This window comes from Mixophyes fleayi, chromosome 6 (assembly GCF_038048845.1).
Source record: "Mixophyes fleayi isolate aMixFle1 chromosome 6, aMixFle1.hap1, whole genome shotgun sequence".
NCBI lineage: Eukaryota > Metazoa > Chordata > Amphibia > Anura > Limnodynastidae > Mixophyes > Mixophyes fleayi.
This window is the reverse complement of record NC_134407.1, coordinates 136167959-136183416: the sequence shown is the minus strand read 5'-3', so window position 1 is coordinate 136183416 and position 15458 is coordinate 136167959. Positions and strand designations below refer to the sequence as shown.

Here is a 15458-nt window from a genome sequence, read left to right as displayed (position 1 = left end):
ATACTTTCAAACTGTGTGAGAACATGCAAATAAGCAAAGTAGCAATCTGGGGCCTGATTCATTAAGGATCTTAAATGAAGAGGTATCTTATTTCAGTCTCCTGGACAAAACCATGTTACAATGCAAGGGGTGCAAACTATTTTTTTACTTTGCATATAAGTTAAATACTGACTGTTTTTTCATGTAGCACACAAATATCAACTTTAAATTTCAGTGTACAAATAAGTATTTGTGTGCTACATGAAAAAACAGTCAGTATTTAACTTATATGCAAAGTAAAAAAATAGTTTGCACCCCTTGCATTGTAACATGGTTTTGTCCAGGAGACTGAAATAAGATACTTCTTCATTTAAGATCCTTAATGAATCAGGCCCCTGGTTAGTATTGATAGGAGCTTCACCATGCCGCAGTACAGAGGTCAACTGTCATTTGCTGCGCACAATTAATTTTTTTTTACCATCAACACTTTAATAGTTATTACAAACAAGGCACTAACAAGAAAAAAGTGGGTGTGGGGACAAAATTGAAATGCCAATTCTTTATTACAGAACCAACAGGCACACAGGCCCTGGGGAGCTGAGGTGTTGCTGTCTCTTACACACAACACTACTGCACCAAGTACGGTGATGCTTTCATATGAATATTACTTCATTCCAAAACATGGCAGCCCTTACAATGTGTAGGCAGTAAATGCACTTCATTAAGATATAATAATTATTATTATGTATTCTAATTTTATATGAGCACACCATTATTCTTTTACAGATTCACCTGCCTCTGTTTTACTAAACATTCAGAGAGAGTATCAGGCAACAGCAATTTCTACTTATATATTGGATACACTGGGTCTCCAGTTTCTGCAAAAATACAACAGCAGGCTCTGCCAGCATTTTAAAAATAATTAATGTACAGTTTGTTAGCCCAGCAATTCATTATTATTGCAAAGCTATGTTTAAGATTGTTGCTCTAGTACACTTTGAAAACAGAGCTTCTTTTTCCAGTGTATATTTAGTAAAGTGTGCAAGTAAAAGGGAGTTCTTCATCCCAATGGAATCTTTATTTTATCTGACATAGCTGAAATCAAATCTATGTTCCGGTTCCATTAAAGGGTTTGTGAAGGGGGCTTGAAGAAACCGATCTTTCTGAAGTATCTGACCAGGAAAGGAACGGATACTACGGTAATGCTGATTCGCACAGGAGCAAATAGTTTATGGATGGCGTACGCCAACACAAAGGTACTGGTGCCCGCAGCCAGCTTGGATTGGACGACAGCTTCACTAAAGCCAATTTTAACGAGAAGTGAGGTAACATCCAGGCCACTGTAGGTAAACAAATAGAAAACACCATAAGTGAAATGTGATGTTGAATTGCAAATAAAAATACTGTGGGTACTCGTTCTTAAAAATGGTGGAGGCAGCCATTTTGTGGGCTGAAGCAATATTCATGAGAAAGCAACTTCCAGTAACCAACATCAATGAAGAATGATACACTTGATGCATCAGGAAGTGTGTCTGCAATTTGGTTCAGCCCACAAAATAGCTGGCCCCCTTGTTTAGGTGACAGGTACACATTAAATGTTTTGAAGTGAAAATAAACACAAAATAATAAATACAAAATTAAAACTACATGAAAGCTTTTATGGATAAGAGTCCGATAATCCTACTTATGAAAGTATTTTATAAAGTCTACAATCTAAGCTTATATAAATTTGTGTCTTGGATCCCAGTCAATCAAACACGGAGAGGCAATATATGTGAATACAATGATTTAACCCTTAAAATGGAGACCAAAGTCTTGTCAGGTGGAAATGACACAAGCTGCTACCATTGAAATGCTTGTTATAGGGCTCAGAAGCCCAAAAGGCAGTCCTCTTACTGGCTAAACCTCTACAGAGCTGGACGTCCGCTATACTGCTTAGTTTGGGTCTGATCTCCAAGTCATATAGTCAGATACATTAATACTCCTGAAAATCTCCTCACCAACCACAAGGGAGATATATCCCTGTGGTATAAAACTCTCTTGGTCCCTACCAAAGAAAAGAATCTGGCTATCCAAACTAAATTGAAACTAGATTGTATCCTTGACAAATGAGGATTGGGACAAAATCTTTCAAAACATTGTACAACTGTCACGAGCCGCGGCGGTACTCACAGCCGCCGCGGCTCGCTTCCTGCCTGCCCCAGCGTCCCGGCCGTCACCATGACGACCGGGACGTCACTTCCCTCCAACTCCCGATCATTGCGATGCCCTGCAGTGTAGCGCCGCGTCCCGGCAACAGGGGACAGCCGGGCGCGTGCGCAGAGGGACCTAATAGCCTGCTGGCTATTGGGCTGTAATTATTTTATTAGTCAGCTCCTGGGAGTAAGTTGCAGAGCTAGGCTCTGATTGGCTCACCTGTACATTTAAGGCAGTGAGGTCTGCAGCCTCACTGCCGGTTATAGCTTCTGCTCTCCAGTCTGCTGACCTGCTTGTTCCCGTTCCTGTCTACTGAACTTCTGCTGATCTCCCGTGTATGACCCTTGGCTTGGAATTGGACTTCACTTGTATATTCCGTGACCCTGATCTCTGGCCTGTTTACCTTTTCTGCTATCTGCTTGTGACCCCTGACCCCAGCTTGTTAACTGGAATTGCTACCTGCTGCCGGCCCTTGACCTCTGCGTGGACCTCACTCCGCTTGCCTGGGTTCTCCCCAGCCGGTACACACTTCACGACCCTCTGTCAGTCTGCAGCCCAGTCTGTCCCCACCACCAGGGGCTCCAGCGAACACCTGATTGGCAGAGTAGATTCCGGGTTGTGTTGTGCCGGCTGGAGGGGTTCCTAACAACAACATTATAAACCATTCTGAGATGCTAGTTAAAACTATTCACAGGTTATACCACACTGCTGATAAACTTGACCTACTGTATATAAGTTTTGTTGGAGAAATTGTGGCGAGGTTGTGAGCGTAATCCACATATTTTGTAGCTGCCCTGTTGTACACAATTTATTGATAGAGGGTTTTTATTTAATTTTCAAGCTCACAGAAATGGGACTCTCTATCACCAGAATTATCCCTCCTTCACCACTACTCCCACAACTGCAATCATACAACAGAGATGTAATGGGTCACATCTTAATTACTACAAGATCTGCATTAGCCAAATACTGGAAAAATCCAGTCCCCTCCCCTCAACGCTATATCAAATATCCAGAGAAGCTATATGGATAGGTCTAAAATACTTCTCATCTGCTTCCTACCTCTGATCAAATGACATGACCCCACTAACTTGTCTACTTAAACCCAGAGGTTATTCTTACTGCACTAGTGTTAATCGATTATATATTTCTATATCCTCGACATGCGTACGGTCAATATTACTAGTTTAGTTATTTCTGTATTTTCCTTTACTTTATTTAATTTCTAAGGTTGTTATTGATCAGATGACCTATATTGTACTGGAAAACTTCATAATACAAATGTATATATACACCAAGTATTCAATGAAAATCTATTTAAATAAACTTCATTGTCTGCAAAAACCTTCCCTACTGCCTGCACCCAACAACTTACTCATAGCAGCAGCTCTCACAGCTATGCTCAGAATCAACAAACTATCCCTAGATAGGGAATGATGGCGTTGACTAAATGGATTTGATCAGACATCTAGCATCCCCAAATAGGATACCTTATAACATTCATAAGTATAAATGTAAAAGTTCCCACACAATGATGAACTAAAATATTTAACGCTGTATTTACATTTGCGTCCAGCTGACAGTAAGCCATTATTCTAGGTAAGTGGTTGGCAATCATATACTTATTACTCCCCCCAGAGGGCTGCAATTTCCATAACGAATACATTTTATTTGTTAATATATCACTTGTAATCAATTGGGGAACTGCCTGAAGTCCCTTTGAAGTCCCTGCAGAGAGACACTAGAGCTATTTAAAATACGCCACTAGTGCTGACACTAGTTCACTAAGGAACTTGTGAACTACCACACAACTGTCCCAAGTATGCCAGCACTAGGCATAAAATCCAGTAATTTGTAAAACAGTAATAAATTCCAGCAGAAACCGTAAAGCTCAAAAATATGTCTGCAGTACTAGGAGTAATATGTGAACAGTAATGTCCAATAATATGTAACCTGTAATAATAATGTCCAGTAACCAGCCAGCAATACTTACCCTGTGCTTTACACTTCTCCTCTCCTTTTAAATACTTGTATGACTGACTGTAGCGCTCACTGCTCAATGTCACTTGAATTGATGTGTGGGTGCACCTCTATTTTCTAATTGGCCACTGCAAGAAGCCCCATCATTATATTCGGGCAAAGCTACTATTGGCTCTCACGGCTTCCCACTCCAGCAATCAGGGTGTCCATGTACAGACACCCTGGCCTTCCTCATTCAGGAAAGCGGATGAGGATAAAAATAAATACACCTTATTAAGGTCTGCATTTGCAAGCTGATGCCATGCTTTGCATTGACAGGTGAGCACTATTTTATTCCTGGAACTTTTACACATATTTGTGAATGTTAACAGTACTATCTTATATAATGCAACTTTTAAATTTTACTGTCTTTTATTTGGTAATATGTAGGCGCCCAAGTGACAAACAATTATACCTTGAAACAAGCACATAAAATATTCCCAGTGATACTAATGAAATTCCAACATGGAACGAAACAGCAACAGCTCCATATTCCTTAAATACACGTTTCAACTGCTGTGTCTTGTTTGGTTTCTCTCCATCTTTATCTGTAGAGATGCCAGTCTCTTTTCCAGCAGGTTCAGTGGTGTTCTACAGAAAAAGCAATAACTTTATACAACGGTAATATAAAAATGAGAGTGGATTATTCACTGTCAAGTGCAACAGTCCCATCAATAAACATTTTTGGATTCAATAATGTAAAAAAAAATACTACCTACATATTACACAATTCCCTTGGGAAATGATTATGTTTTAAATTATTTACATTTTGTTCACATATTTTATTCATCCCTGGTAGCATTTTCTGACAAATGCCAATGATATTCTATGCAAATCACAAGGAGAAGATAAGGTTCCACAAAATTCTAGCAGTCTAGAATAGAAAAATTGCTATTGTAGCAGTGCAGAAAGGATAGACATAATAAATATACCAGGACTGATCTTTAGTTTAGGTTACATATGTGCTTACATGCAGGGAGGAGTCTCACTATATTGTAACAATTGAACTAAGAACTAAAAGAATATTGAATCATACAAGTGCAAAAAAAAAACAACCCATACACCGTATGTTCAACAACCCAAAACCATTCAGGAGTGTCAATTAAAGCAGAGGATGGATGTGATAACACACACACACACACACACAGATGATAGATAGATCATTATATATATATATATATATATATATATATATATATATATATATATATATACACACATACAAACAAGATAAGGCCACACATCTTAAATTAGCAAAATTCAACTTTAAATTAGGTGAATTTAAAACAAAACAATACCACTAGAAATCACAAATTTTCTTGGAAATTTACTGTAATTTATAGAAAACATGTCATTAATACTAGAGACATGGGAGAGTATTGATCAAGTGCCCAACTACATAGATTGTTTATCTATATAGGTGGGCACCCCACAAATTATCCCCAAACCTCCTCGACCACCTATAAATTCTGGATACATTTCGAAAACCCATCTACAAATTTTGTATTCACCCTTACAGACAGATAATACAGGGAACTACTTGCATACACCAACCCAAGCTGTTTATCCTCAGACATTTAAGGGACAGTAAACAGGTTACAAAATGTTCTTCTTTCTTACCACTAATTAAAACCCCTGAGTCTATATATCTTAATATACCTGGTTATACTTTATTTACTTTAGGAGTCAAAATGAGAATACACAATGCTTGGGAATGTGCCATCCACATGTCACCTCTGCTCTACCGCCAGTCAAGCACCAACCAGCACCCACCTATCAGCACCTACCTATCAGCCCAAGAAACTGCTCAAACACCCGCCATTCAATTATGGGCCTCCCTTAAATACCTACTTGTAAGTTGTAGGTTCCATTCAATCAACCATCAAATTATATGTCTGTTAGGTGCGCCACTTCAAACATGTCAGTTCTGGAACCACCTCAAAAACCATACCCCATACATAGCTGTTCCTGCTCGCATCAAAACCCAAATTATCTACCAGACAGCTCCTTAGATGCCTTGAGCATACACTCATCAGCTGTTGAATATCCTGTAAAACCTGCACCTATTAGTTTTGGAACACCCATTACAAATTTCTGGCACCCCTGAAACACACACACTTGGGATTAACTCATATTATCCTCTAAAACGCCCATGCATCAGCAGGGCCGCCGAGAGGGGGGGGGAGCGGGTACATTTTACCCGGGCCCGGCCATGCCAGGGGGCCCGGGCCGGGCCCTCTCCGCTAATTAAATTTTTTTTTTTTTTTATAATTTTCTTTTTTGCGATTTTTATTTATTTTTATTTTTTTTCCCGCGGGGGGGGGGGGGGGGGGGTATGGGGGGTTATTCGTTGGTGGGGGGAGCTGGAAGAAAAAAAGAAAAAGAAAAAAAACGATACTCACGTGATCGCGCGGCGCCGTGTCCCTCCTCTCCTCTTCTCCATTCACACTGACTGCCGGGCGTGACGTCATCAAGTCACGCCCGTCAGTCAGTGAGGAACGCTGCAGCCAGCATGAAGAAAGAAGACAGAAGAGGAGATAAAAGAAAGGAAAGAAGTTGACAGAAGAGAAGAAAAGAAAGGAAAGAAGTTGACAAAAGGTAAGTAAAGAAACGGAGAGGCAAGGGGAGGAAAACAGAGATGGACAGTACTATAAAGAAAGGGGAGAGAAAAACAGAGGAGGGAAAAAAAGCAGAGAGCCACAGAGGAATTAAAAAAAAAGTGGGAAAGAGGAACAGAGGAGAAAAAAAAGGAGAGAGGAACAGAGGAGAAAAAAAAGTGGGAAAGAGGAACAGAGGAGGAAAAAAAAGTGGGAGAGAGGAACAAAGGAGAAAAAAAAGTGGGAAAGAGGAACAGAGGAGGAAAAAAAGTGGGAAAGAGGAACAGAGGAGGGAAAAAAAGTGGGAGAGAGGAACAGATGAGAAAAAAAGTAGGAAAGAGGAAGAGTGGAGGAAAAAATAGTGGGAAAGAGGAACAGAGGAGAAAAAAAAGTGGGAAAGAGGAACAGATGAGGAAAAAAAGTGGGAAAGAGGAACAGAGGAGAAAAAAAAGGAGAGAGGAACAGAGGAGAAAAAAATGTGGGAAAGAGGAACAGTGGAGGAAAAAAAGGAGAGAGGAACAGATGAGAAAAAAAAGTAGGAAAGAGGAAGAGTAGAGGAAAAAATAGTGGGAAAGAGGAACAGAGGAGGAAAAAAAGTGGGAAAGAGGAACAGTGGAGGAAAAAAAGGAGAGAGGAACAGAGGAGAAAAAAAGTTTTGGGGGCTATTGAATGTTGGGGTGAGTTTAGGGAGAATGAGGTCTATTTATTAAATGTGACTGAATTATTTAATGGCAGTGATGGTTGCAAGAAATAGGTACTGCTGGGGCTGTTTGCAGGAAGTTTATTTATTAAATGTGAATAGTATTATTTTAATGTTGGGGCTGGAGGAAGGCCTAATTATTAATTGTGGGTGCTATTGATTTAACGCCGGGGCTGGCTGTAATTTTCTAAATGTAGCCATTTTTTTTTCAAAATAGGTCCTTCAACATTCCTGGATCCGGACAAGCCACAACTAAAGAAACCAGCAGCCACAGGTGGAGAAAGTGAGAAGAACAGGTAGGAGAGAGCAGCACAGTGTGTGAAATGTTGTGATTCTAGTAGGGACAATACCAATTTTTGGTGAATGTTGTGCCCAATGTAAGGTGTAGGCCAAGACTGAACTGTTTGTGTACACACTGCATTGTTTGTATACTACACTGTGGTGGTAGATGTCCTGAAAGTCAGGAGTGCTTGAACATATGTGACGCTCCGGCGAATTGAGAGCCTAGTGGTTTTTATGTTAGCCACGCCCCAATGGCACATTTGCCACGCCCCCAAATGCATGACCACACCTCCCAAAATTTTTGCACCGCCGTTTGGCTAGCCACGCCCCTGAATGTATGATCATACACCTAAATTGTTTTGCGCCGCCGTAAGGCGGCGCAAAAAAATTTTGGGGCTTACTTGAATATGAGGGGGGCCCCATGAATTTGTTGTACCCGGGCCCTGAATTCTTCTTGGCAGCCCTGTGCATCAGTTGGGCAGGTGCATGGTAGTTTGAGGTAATCTAAAAAAATGACAGGTGCATGAGTGTTTTAGGGGGTGCCAAACTGACAGGTGGTAGATGCTCCAGGCCCAGACATGACTGGTAAGTTGTGGTTTCAGGTGATCTAGGAACCCTACAAAACAACCACCCACTTATATATTTCGAAAGCACCTATCTGATAGGTCCTATCACCCCTCTACATTCACTTAACTGTCACTGGTTTATTCTGCGCAGCCACCAACCTGGGACATGTGTCTGCAACCAGCATTCCCTCTGACCAGCGGGCCAAGCAGGGAGAAGGACCCAGGCCGCGCAGCTCCGGCCTCCCGTAGAAAGCCAAGCCGCACCGTTCCGGTGCACACCTCGCGCAGTCCGAGCAGGCCAGGCCGCAACATCGAGCCACGACGGAGGAGCATTCCCGGAAGACACAGCATGGTGATAGCGGCACACACCGATTACGGCTGGACACAGTCTCCCTCCCACAACTAACCACACTACAGCAGTTCGTACTCCATAAAGTGCACTACACACCCTATCAGGCACTGTATTACTACCCTGCAGTGAGATGCTATCTCCACCATAATAACACCCTCACTAATCTGCCCTTATCGCTCCTTTACATAAGTACAGGACTCCTCCCTCACCTCCTGTCAGCGGAAAATATAATGTTTAGCTTTACTGTAAACGCAAGTAAGAGGTACTTTGTATGCTGCAAAAATATTAAACTAGAGTTAAACAGTTAAATGATGTATAGTCACAGTGCGCTGAACACGGCAAAAGTGATCCTGCAATGTAATAAGGTGTGCGAAGGCGAAGCATGCTGCAGCAATTTTACATTAGTATCAACAAATATGAATAATATCTATGTAGCATACATGCTTCTGTTTAAAAAAACAGACTTATTACAGCACAGAAGTGTATGTGCTAAAGTAAACAAAATATATATTGAGAAAAAGTAAATATTTAATATGCGTGTTATGATAACAGAAGAACCATATGAACCATATGTCAAAGTAACTGCCTCTTTGAATGCCTCGGTATAGCCTCACATACAACTAGAGATGGTCACTGACCAGGGGAGAGCTGGCAGATTCCAGCCCGGGGAGCAAGCACACAGCAGCGGCCCATCCATAAAGGGTGGTTTTTGGTACAATATATATTTATCTATATAAAAAGAGGCTATTGTAGTGTTGCTTAATCCATATATTTATATTTTATGCCCATCAGAGCTGGATTAAGGCTCCGCGCGGCCTGGGCACTTTAGATTGGGTAACCCCCTATGATGTAGCATGGTAATCATTTTAGACAAATACACAGGCAATACTGTGTGCACTACTGTTAGGTGCACACAGTTCTGCCTTCACGAGCAGTACACGGTGAAGCGGGACATACCTCCCAACCAGGGCCGGACTGGGACTAAAAATCAGCCCTGGCATTTATAGCACACAGGCCCACCTGAAATAAAACATGAAATAAAACTCTAACAAATATATATCAGAAAAAACATAACTATTGAATGATCATTTGAACCCACACGGCCGGATTACAAGTATTTCCATCTACAGCAAAATGTCAGAAAAAAATATTTTTTATACTACAGTAACTGGATATGCGTCTTTTCTATTCATTTTAAATAACACAGCATATTAATTAAGGTGGATAGAGGAGGTGGGTGAGAGACAATTGGATATGATCCATCAGTTTGATTAGATAGGAAACATTTAGATTATTTACCTGGAGACATCTACTCCCTTGACTCACAGGCAGGACAGACAAGAGGAATTTTGGGCCCCAGTACAACAGCTTCTTTGGGCCCCCGTCATATTCAACAATGCCTTTGGCAGAAGTTCATATTATGCCACACCGTAGTGCCCCCAGGTCATATTATGCCACACCATAGTGCCCCCAGTTCATATTATGCCCCATAATATTACCCTCAATTCATATTTGGCCATGCAGTAGTGCCCACAAATCATATACCATACAGTAGTGCCCCCGAATAACATTATGCCATACAGTAGTGCCCCCAAATAACATTATGCCAGACAAAAAACGCATTCACAAATAAAAATTGGTACAGCATATCAGATACTGAGAGTGTGAGTCCCAGGAGCAGCTTAATACTACATTTACAATGCAAACAAAAATAGATATATTGACACAATCACAGATAAAATTTATGACAAGCAGTGTTTTTTCCTCTTAATTAAAAGTCTCTGTACAGATAAATATGCAAGAAACATTACAAGGCAATAATGAGCAATGCATAGTGTTTTAAATGCCATTGGATACACAGTAGTGCTCCCAGTTCAACAAAGGATGGTTAAAAACACATTGCACACGAGAAAATATATGAACTTACCTGATTATGGCATCCTGTGTTCTGTTCTCCTACTGGGAGCGCTGGGTGATGAGGGATCAGCAGCTGTCAGCTCACACAGCCAGTCGGGAGCAGGGACCGAGGGCAGTGGTCAAAGTGGAAATTTAGAAGTGGGGGTATGGAAAATATGAGTGAATGGAGTATGAAAGCTGGATTTTTTTATTTTATTTTAACACTTGTCCCCTCTGTGCATTCCCATTCTTCATTACTACTTGTGTTTTATGATGGCCGCTTCCCTGACATTCCCATTCTTAAGATGTCTCTCCCTTTACACTTTCTTTACCTACGCCCCTGTCCCATCTTCTCCTTTGTCCCTCTCACTTAACCCCCTGCACACCCCTGGCTCTCTCCGCCCTCTTCCAGCACCCCCTTTCCCCCTGGCTCTCTCACCCCTCTTCCAGCACCCCCTTCCCCCCCGGCTCTCTCGCCCCTCTTCCAGCACCCTCTTCCCCCTGGCTCTCTCACCCCTCTTCCAGCATCCCCTTCCCCCTGGCTCTCTCACCCCTCTTCCAGTACCCCCTTCCCCTTTGGCTCTCACCCCTCTTTCAGCACCCCCTTCCCCCTTGACTCTCACCCTCTTCCTGCACCCCCTTCCCCCCCAGGCTCTCCCACACTCGTGACAACCCTGCACACCCCCCCCCCCCCCGCGAAAATCATAGGGGGGGCAAGGAGCTGTTTGTGCTGCTTGTGACACAAGACAGAAATAGAAATATATAAACCTTATAGTCTCTAGATTTCTGGACAACCCTGAGTGTTTCTGTTATATCTGACTTACTATAAAAAGGCTATATGGTTTCATGAACAATTATATTCTTCCTTCTATTCTTCCCAGTCATCTCAAGAAAAAAGTCTTAACAGTGCAAGATCAATTGTGTACACACAAATACTTAATAACTGTAAATGTTTATTTAGATATAACAACAATGTGTCCACATATAACAATATATTGGTGTGCACATTGATAAGTAATGACTTCCAAGAGACCGGTCTCAGTGATAAATATCAAATAGTATTAGAGTATAGGTACATAAATATTGGATACCAAAAATAGAAAAATAAAAAATATTTTTCTATTTTTGGTATCCAATATTTATCTACCTATACTCTAATACTATTTGATATTTATTACTGAGACCGGTCTCTTGGTAGTCATTACCTATCAATGTGCTCACCAATATATTGTTATATGTGGACATACTGTTGTTATATCTAAATTAACATTTTAAGTTATTAAGTATTTGTGTGTACACAATTGATCTAGGGCTGTTAAGACTTTTTTCCTTATTGTATCCCTTTCTAAAGGTTTTTTGCCACTTACCCTTTTCCCTATACAGCTGCTTTTACAATTATATGCCTTCTTAAGCGCAGCACAAGATATCTCTTTTTTGGTGTTCCCAGTCATCTAGCCTCATGTTGGTAACAGGGAGGAGGACTGGAAGTAAGAAATGATAGTGTACCGAGTGGGGTCACTGTCATCTACTCTTTCTACCCCCATCTAATCTACCCCCCCCTCCCATGCGAAAATTGCGGCACCCCCCCTTTACGAAAATCGCGGCACCCCCTCTTTGCGAAAATCACGGTAACCCCCCTTTGCGAAAATCACGGCAACCCCCCCTGCGCCAAAAATCACGGTACCCCCCCTTTGCCAAAATCGTGGTACCCCCCTTTGCGAAAATCGCCCCTTCCCCCCGCATTCAGAAAAAAATAAAATAAACTGTGTCCACAATGCAGGGCACAGTGCAGAGAGTAAGGGGGAGGGAGCAAAGGAGCAGTGCAGCAGTCCTCCATCGCGCAACATAGGTGGCTGGTTCCTGGGGAGGAGCCAGCCACTAGGAATCCAAGAAGTGTCGGGCCGGCCCATCTAGCCATCGGCCCTTCTGGCATTTGCCAGAAGTGCCAGATGGCCAGTCCGGCCCTGCTCCCAACTGTCCTAAGCGAAACAGTTACCCAAGTTCGGTACTGTCTCACCAGATTCAGGACAGTTGGCAGACTGTCCTGCTCTCTCCTACCTGTCTTTTCACTGTCACCACTTGTGGCTGCTGGTTACTTTAGCTCATTTGCTGGTTGTCCGGATCCTGGAATGTTGGAGGCCCTATATGAAAAAAAAAATGGGTACATGAAATTTAGAAAACTCCAACCAGTCCCAATGTTAAATCAATAGCACATACATTTTATAATTAGGCCTCCCTCCAGCCACAACATTAAAATGATATTCACATTTTCTAAATATATCTCTTTCTCTCCAACCAACCCTGACATTAGATGGCAAACACATTTAATATATTAACCTATTTCCCTCCCTCCAAACAGCCCCAACAATAATTTAAATAGCATTTACATTTAACAAATATTACCATTTCCCACAACAATCACAGGCATTAAATAATTCATAATCACATTTAATAAATAGACCTCATTTTCCACAAACAGCCCACAATTAATAAATAGCTCCCAAACCACCCAGCATTAAATTAAAGGTCTAATTACCCCATTATAAATTCATAGGCCCCACTATTAAATAAAATTGCCCCACCATCACCCCACAAATAAAATAGCACCCAATAATTAGCCCCCACCTGCACTCCACAATTAAGTTAATAGCCTACCACCCACATTATATTAAGACCCCCCCCTTCCCCACTACATTCATTTAATGCCCCCCCCACACAGCATTCATTTACTGATTTACTGGCCCCCACACACTTTGTATTAATGTACTGGCCCTTCACACACACACACACACACACACACATACAATATTACAATATACTGGCCCCATACTCATATATATATATATATATATATATATATATATATATATAATCTATGCAATATACTGCCACACACATACAATATACTGGCCCCAAACTTCTTATATATATATATATATATATATATATATATATATATATATATATATATATATATATATATATACAATATGCTGCCACACACACACATACAATATGCTGCCACACACACACACATACAATATGCTGCTGTCACACATTAATACACAATGCTGCCGACACCCCCCGCACTTACCTTGTTCTATACGTGCCGCACGCTCTGGTCTGCAGTCTTCTGACATGGGACGGCACCTATCACGTGGTGCACGTCCCATGTCACAACAGAAGCCGGCCTATTGGGAGGGAGGATGGCCTTTCAACAGCAGCCAATGAGAAGGTGGCTGGTCCCGGAGAAGGGGCCAGCCACCGAGTAAGTGGAGTTAGGGCCTGCCCAAAATAGTGTTTTTGGGTCCAGCCCGGGGGACATTTGCCCCCCGCCCGCCCCTGTCACTGACCCCCGTGTTTTGGTTTTGGATCTGAATTACCTTCGGGTTTTGGTTTGGTTTTGCCAAAACCACCCTTGCGTGTTTTGGTTTTGGTTTTGTTTTGCTATTTTTTTCAAAATTTAATTTTTTTGGGCTAAAATCACATAATTTAGGTATTATTTTGTACCTACATTATTATTAACCTCACTAATACTAATTTCCATTCATTTCCATTCAATTTTGACCACCTCACTGGTCACAATATTATTTTCATACACTTTCAAACAAAGATTGCAGCAGTTCTTGCCAGTGATAAGAGGAAGGCCATTGTCATGCCTGGGCATAAGACCAAAAATCCACCTCTTATGTGTGGAATTATTTTTACACAAATCCTGACAACAGTTGTCTAGCCATTTGTAGCGTTTTTAAAGCCACACTCAGTAGAGGTAGGGACCTTAACCATCTAGGATCCTCATCCATGTTATGGCATTTGAAGCAAGTTCATGGAAAGCTGTTGGGGAAATCAGAAACTTATGTTAAAAAAATAACAACAAGCAGTCCAGCATCATCTACCTCCCTTCCCTCATCTATGTCCCAGCACCTGCAATCTACACCTCCAACACCTTCATCATCAATATCCCAGAAGTGATGGGAGTTAGTCCTGTATCCAAGTTCCTAATTCTAGAGGACTGATCCACTAATCATGATTCCTCTGAAGAATTATTGAGCGTTAGTCCCGCTGCTGCTGCTGGGGGTGGATCTTCATCCCAGATAAAGACTAGTAGTAGTTTACAACAATTGACTGTTAAACAATCCTTTGCTAGAGTAATAAAGTAAGAAAGCTGTCACCCAATCGCAAAGTGGATCACAGACGCCACTGGGACTATGCCAGTATTAGATCTGCGTCCAATGTCTACTAGGAATGCAGCTGGTTTTAGACAGTTACTTGAGGTCTTCTGTCCCTATTACCAAATTCCATCACAACACCATTTTACTAGAAATGCTATTCCTCACCTCTACCAGAAGGTTCATAAAATGTAATTATTGGGCTACAAAATGCATTTCTACCCACTGTACACTTAACCACAGATATGGGGACAAGCGGAACTGGGCAAACTAAAGATTATATGACTGTGACAGCCCACTGGGTTGGTGATTCACCCTCACCAGCAGGAACAGAAGCAGCATGTACCCAAGTACGTCATATTTTTCAGAAGTAGGCTACTCTGTGTATCAGCAGCTTCAGTAAGAGGCATACAGCTGACAATGTGTTACAAAAAGTAAGGGATGTCATTGTAACATGGCTAATCCTGCTTGGACTTCCATCACATTTCCTGTTTTGCTCACACAGTCAACTTGGTGTTCCAGAACTTTTTAAAAATGACAATGAGATGCAGGAGATTTTGTTTGTGTCCTGAAAAATTTAGGGTCATTTTCGGGATTCTGCAACAGCATGTAGAAGAATGCAGCAGCTGCAAGAAGACTAGCATTTGAGGGAAATGTACTTTAGTCCAGCAAAGTAATCACCTGTGAAGAGAGTGCAGACAC

At 41.5% G+C, this 15458-nt stretch overlaps 1 protein-coding gene across 1 annotated transcript; it reads right to left on the bottom strand.

Moving 5' to 3' along the window:
- Nucleotides 1-510: 510 nt before the first annotated feature.
- Nucleotides 511-8920, bottom strand: FAM210B (family with sequence similarity 210 member B). Its single transcript, XM_075176475.1, has 3 exons — nt 8499-8920; nt 4610-4785; nt 511-1319 (listed from the first exon to the last, which is right to left on the bottom strand). The coding sequence occupies exons 1-3, from the start codon at nt 8688-8690 to the stop codon at nt 1103-1105; spliced, it is 585 nt and encodes a 194-aa protein (XP_075032576.1). The 5' UTR covers nt 8691-8920; the 3' UTR covers nt 511-1102.
- Nucleotides 8921-15458: the final 6538 nt, after the last annotated feature.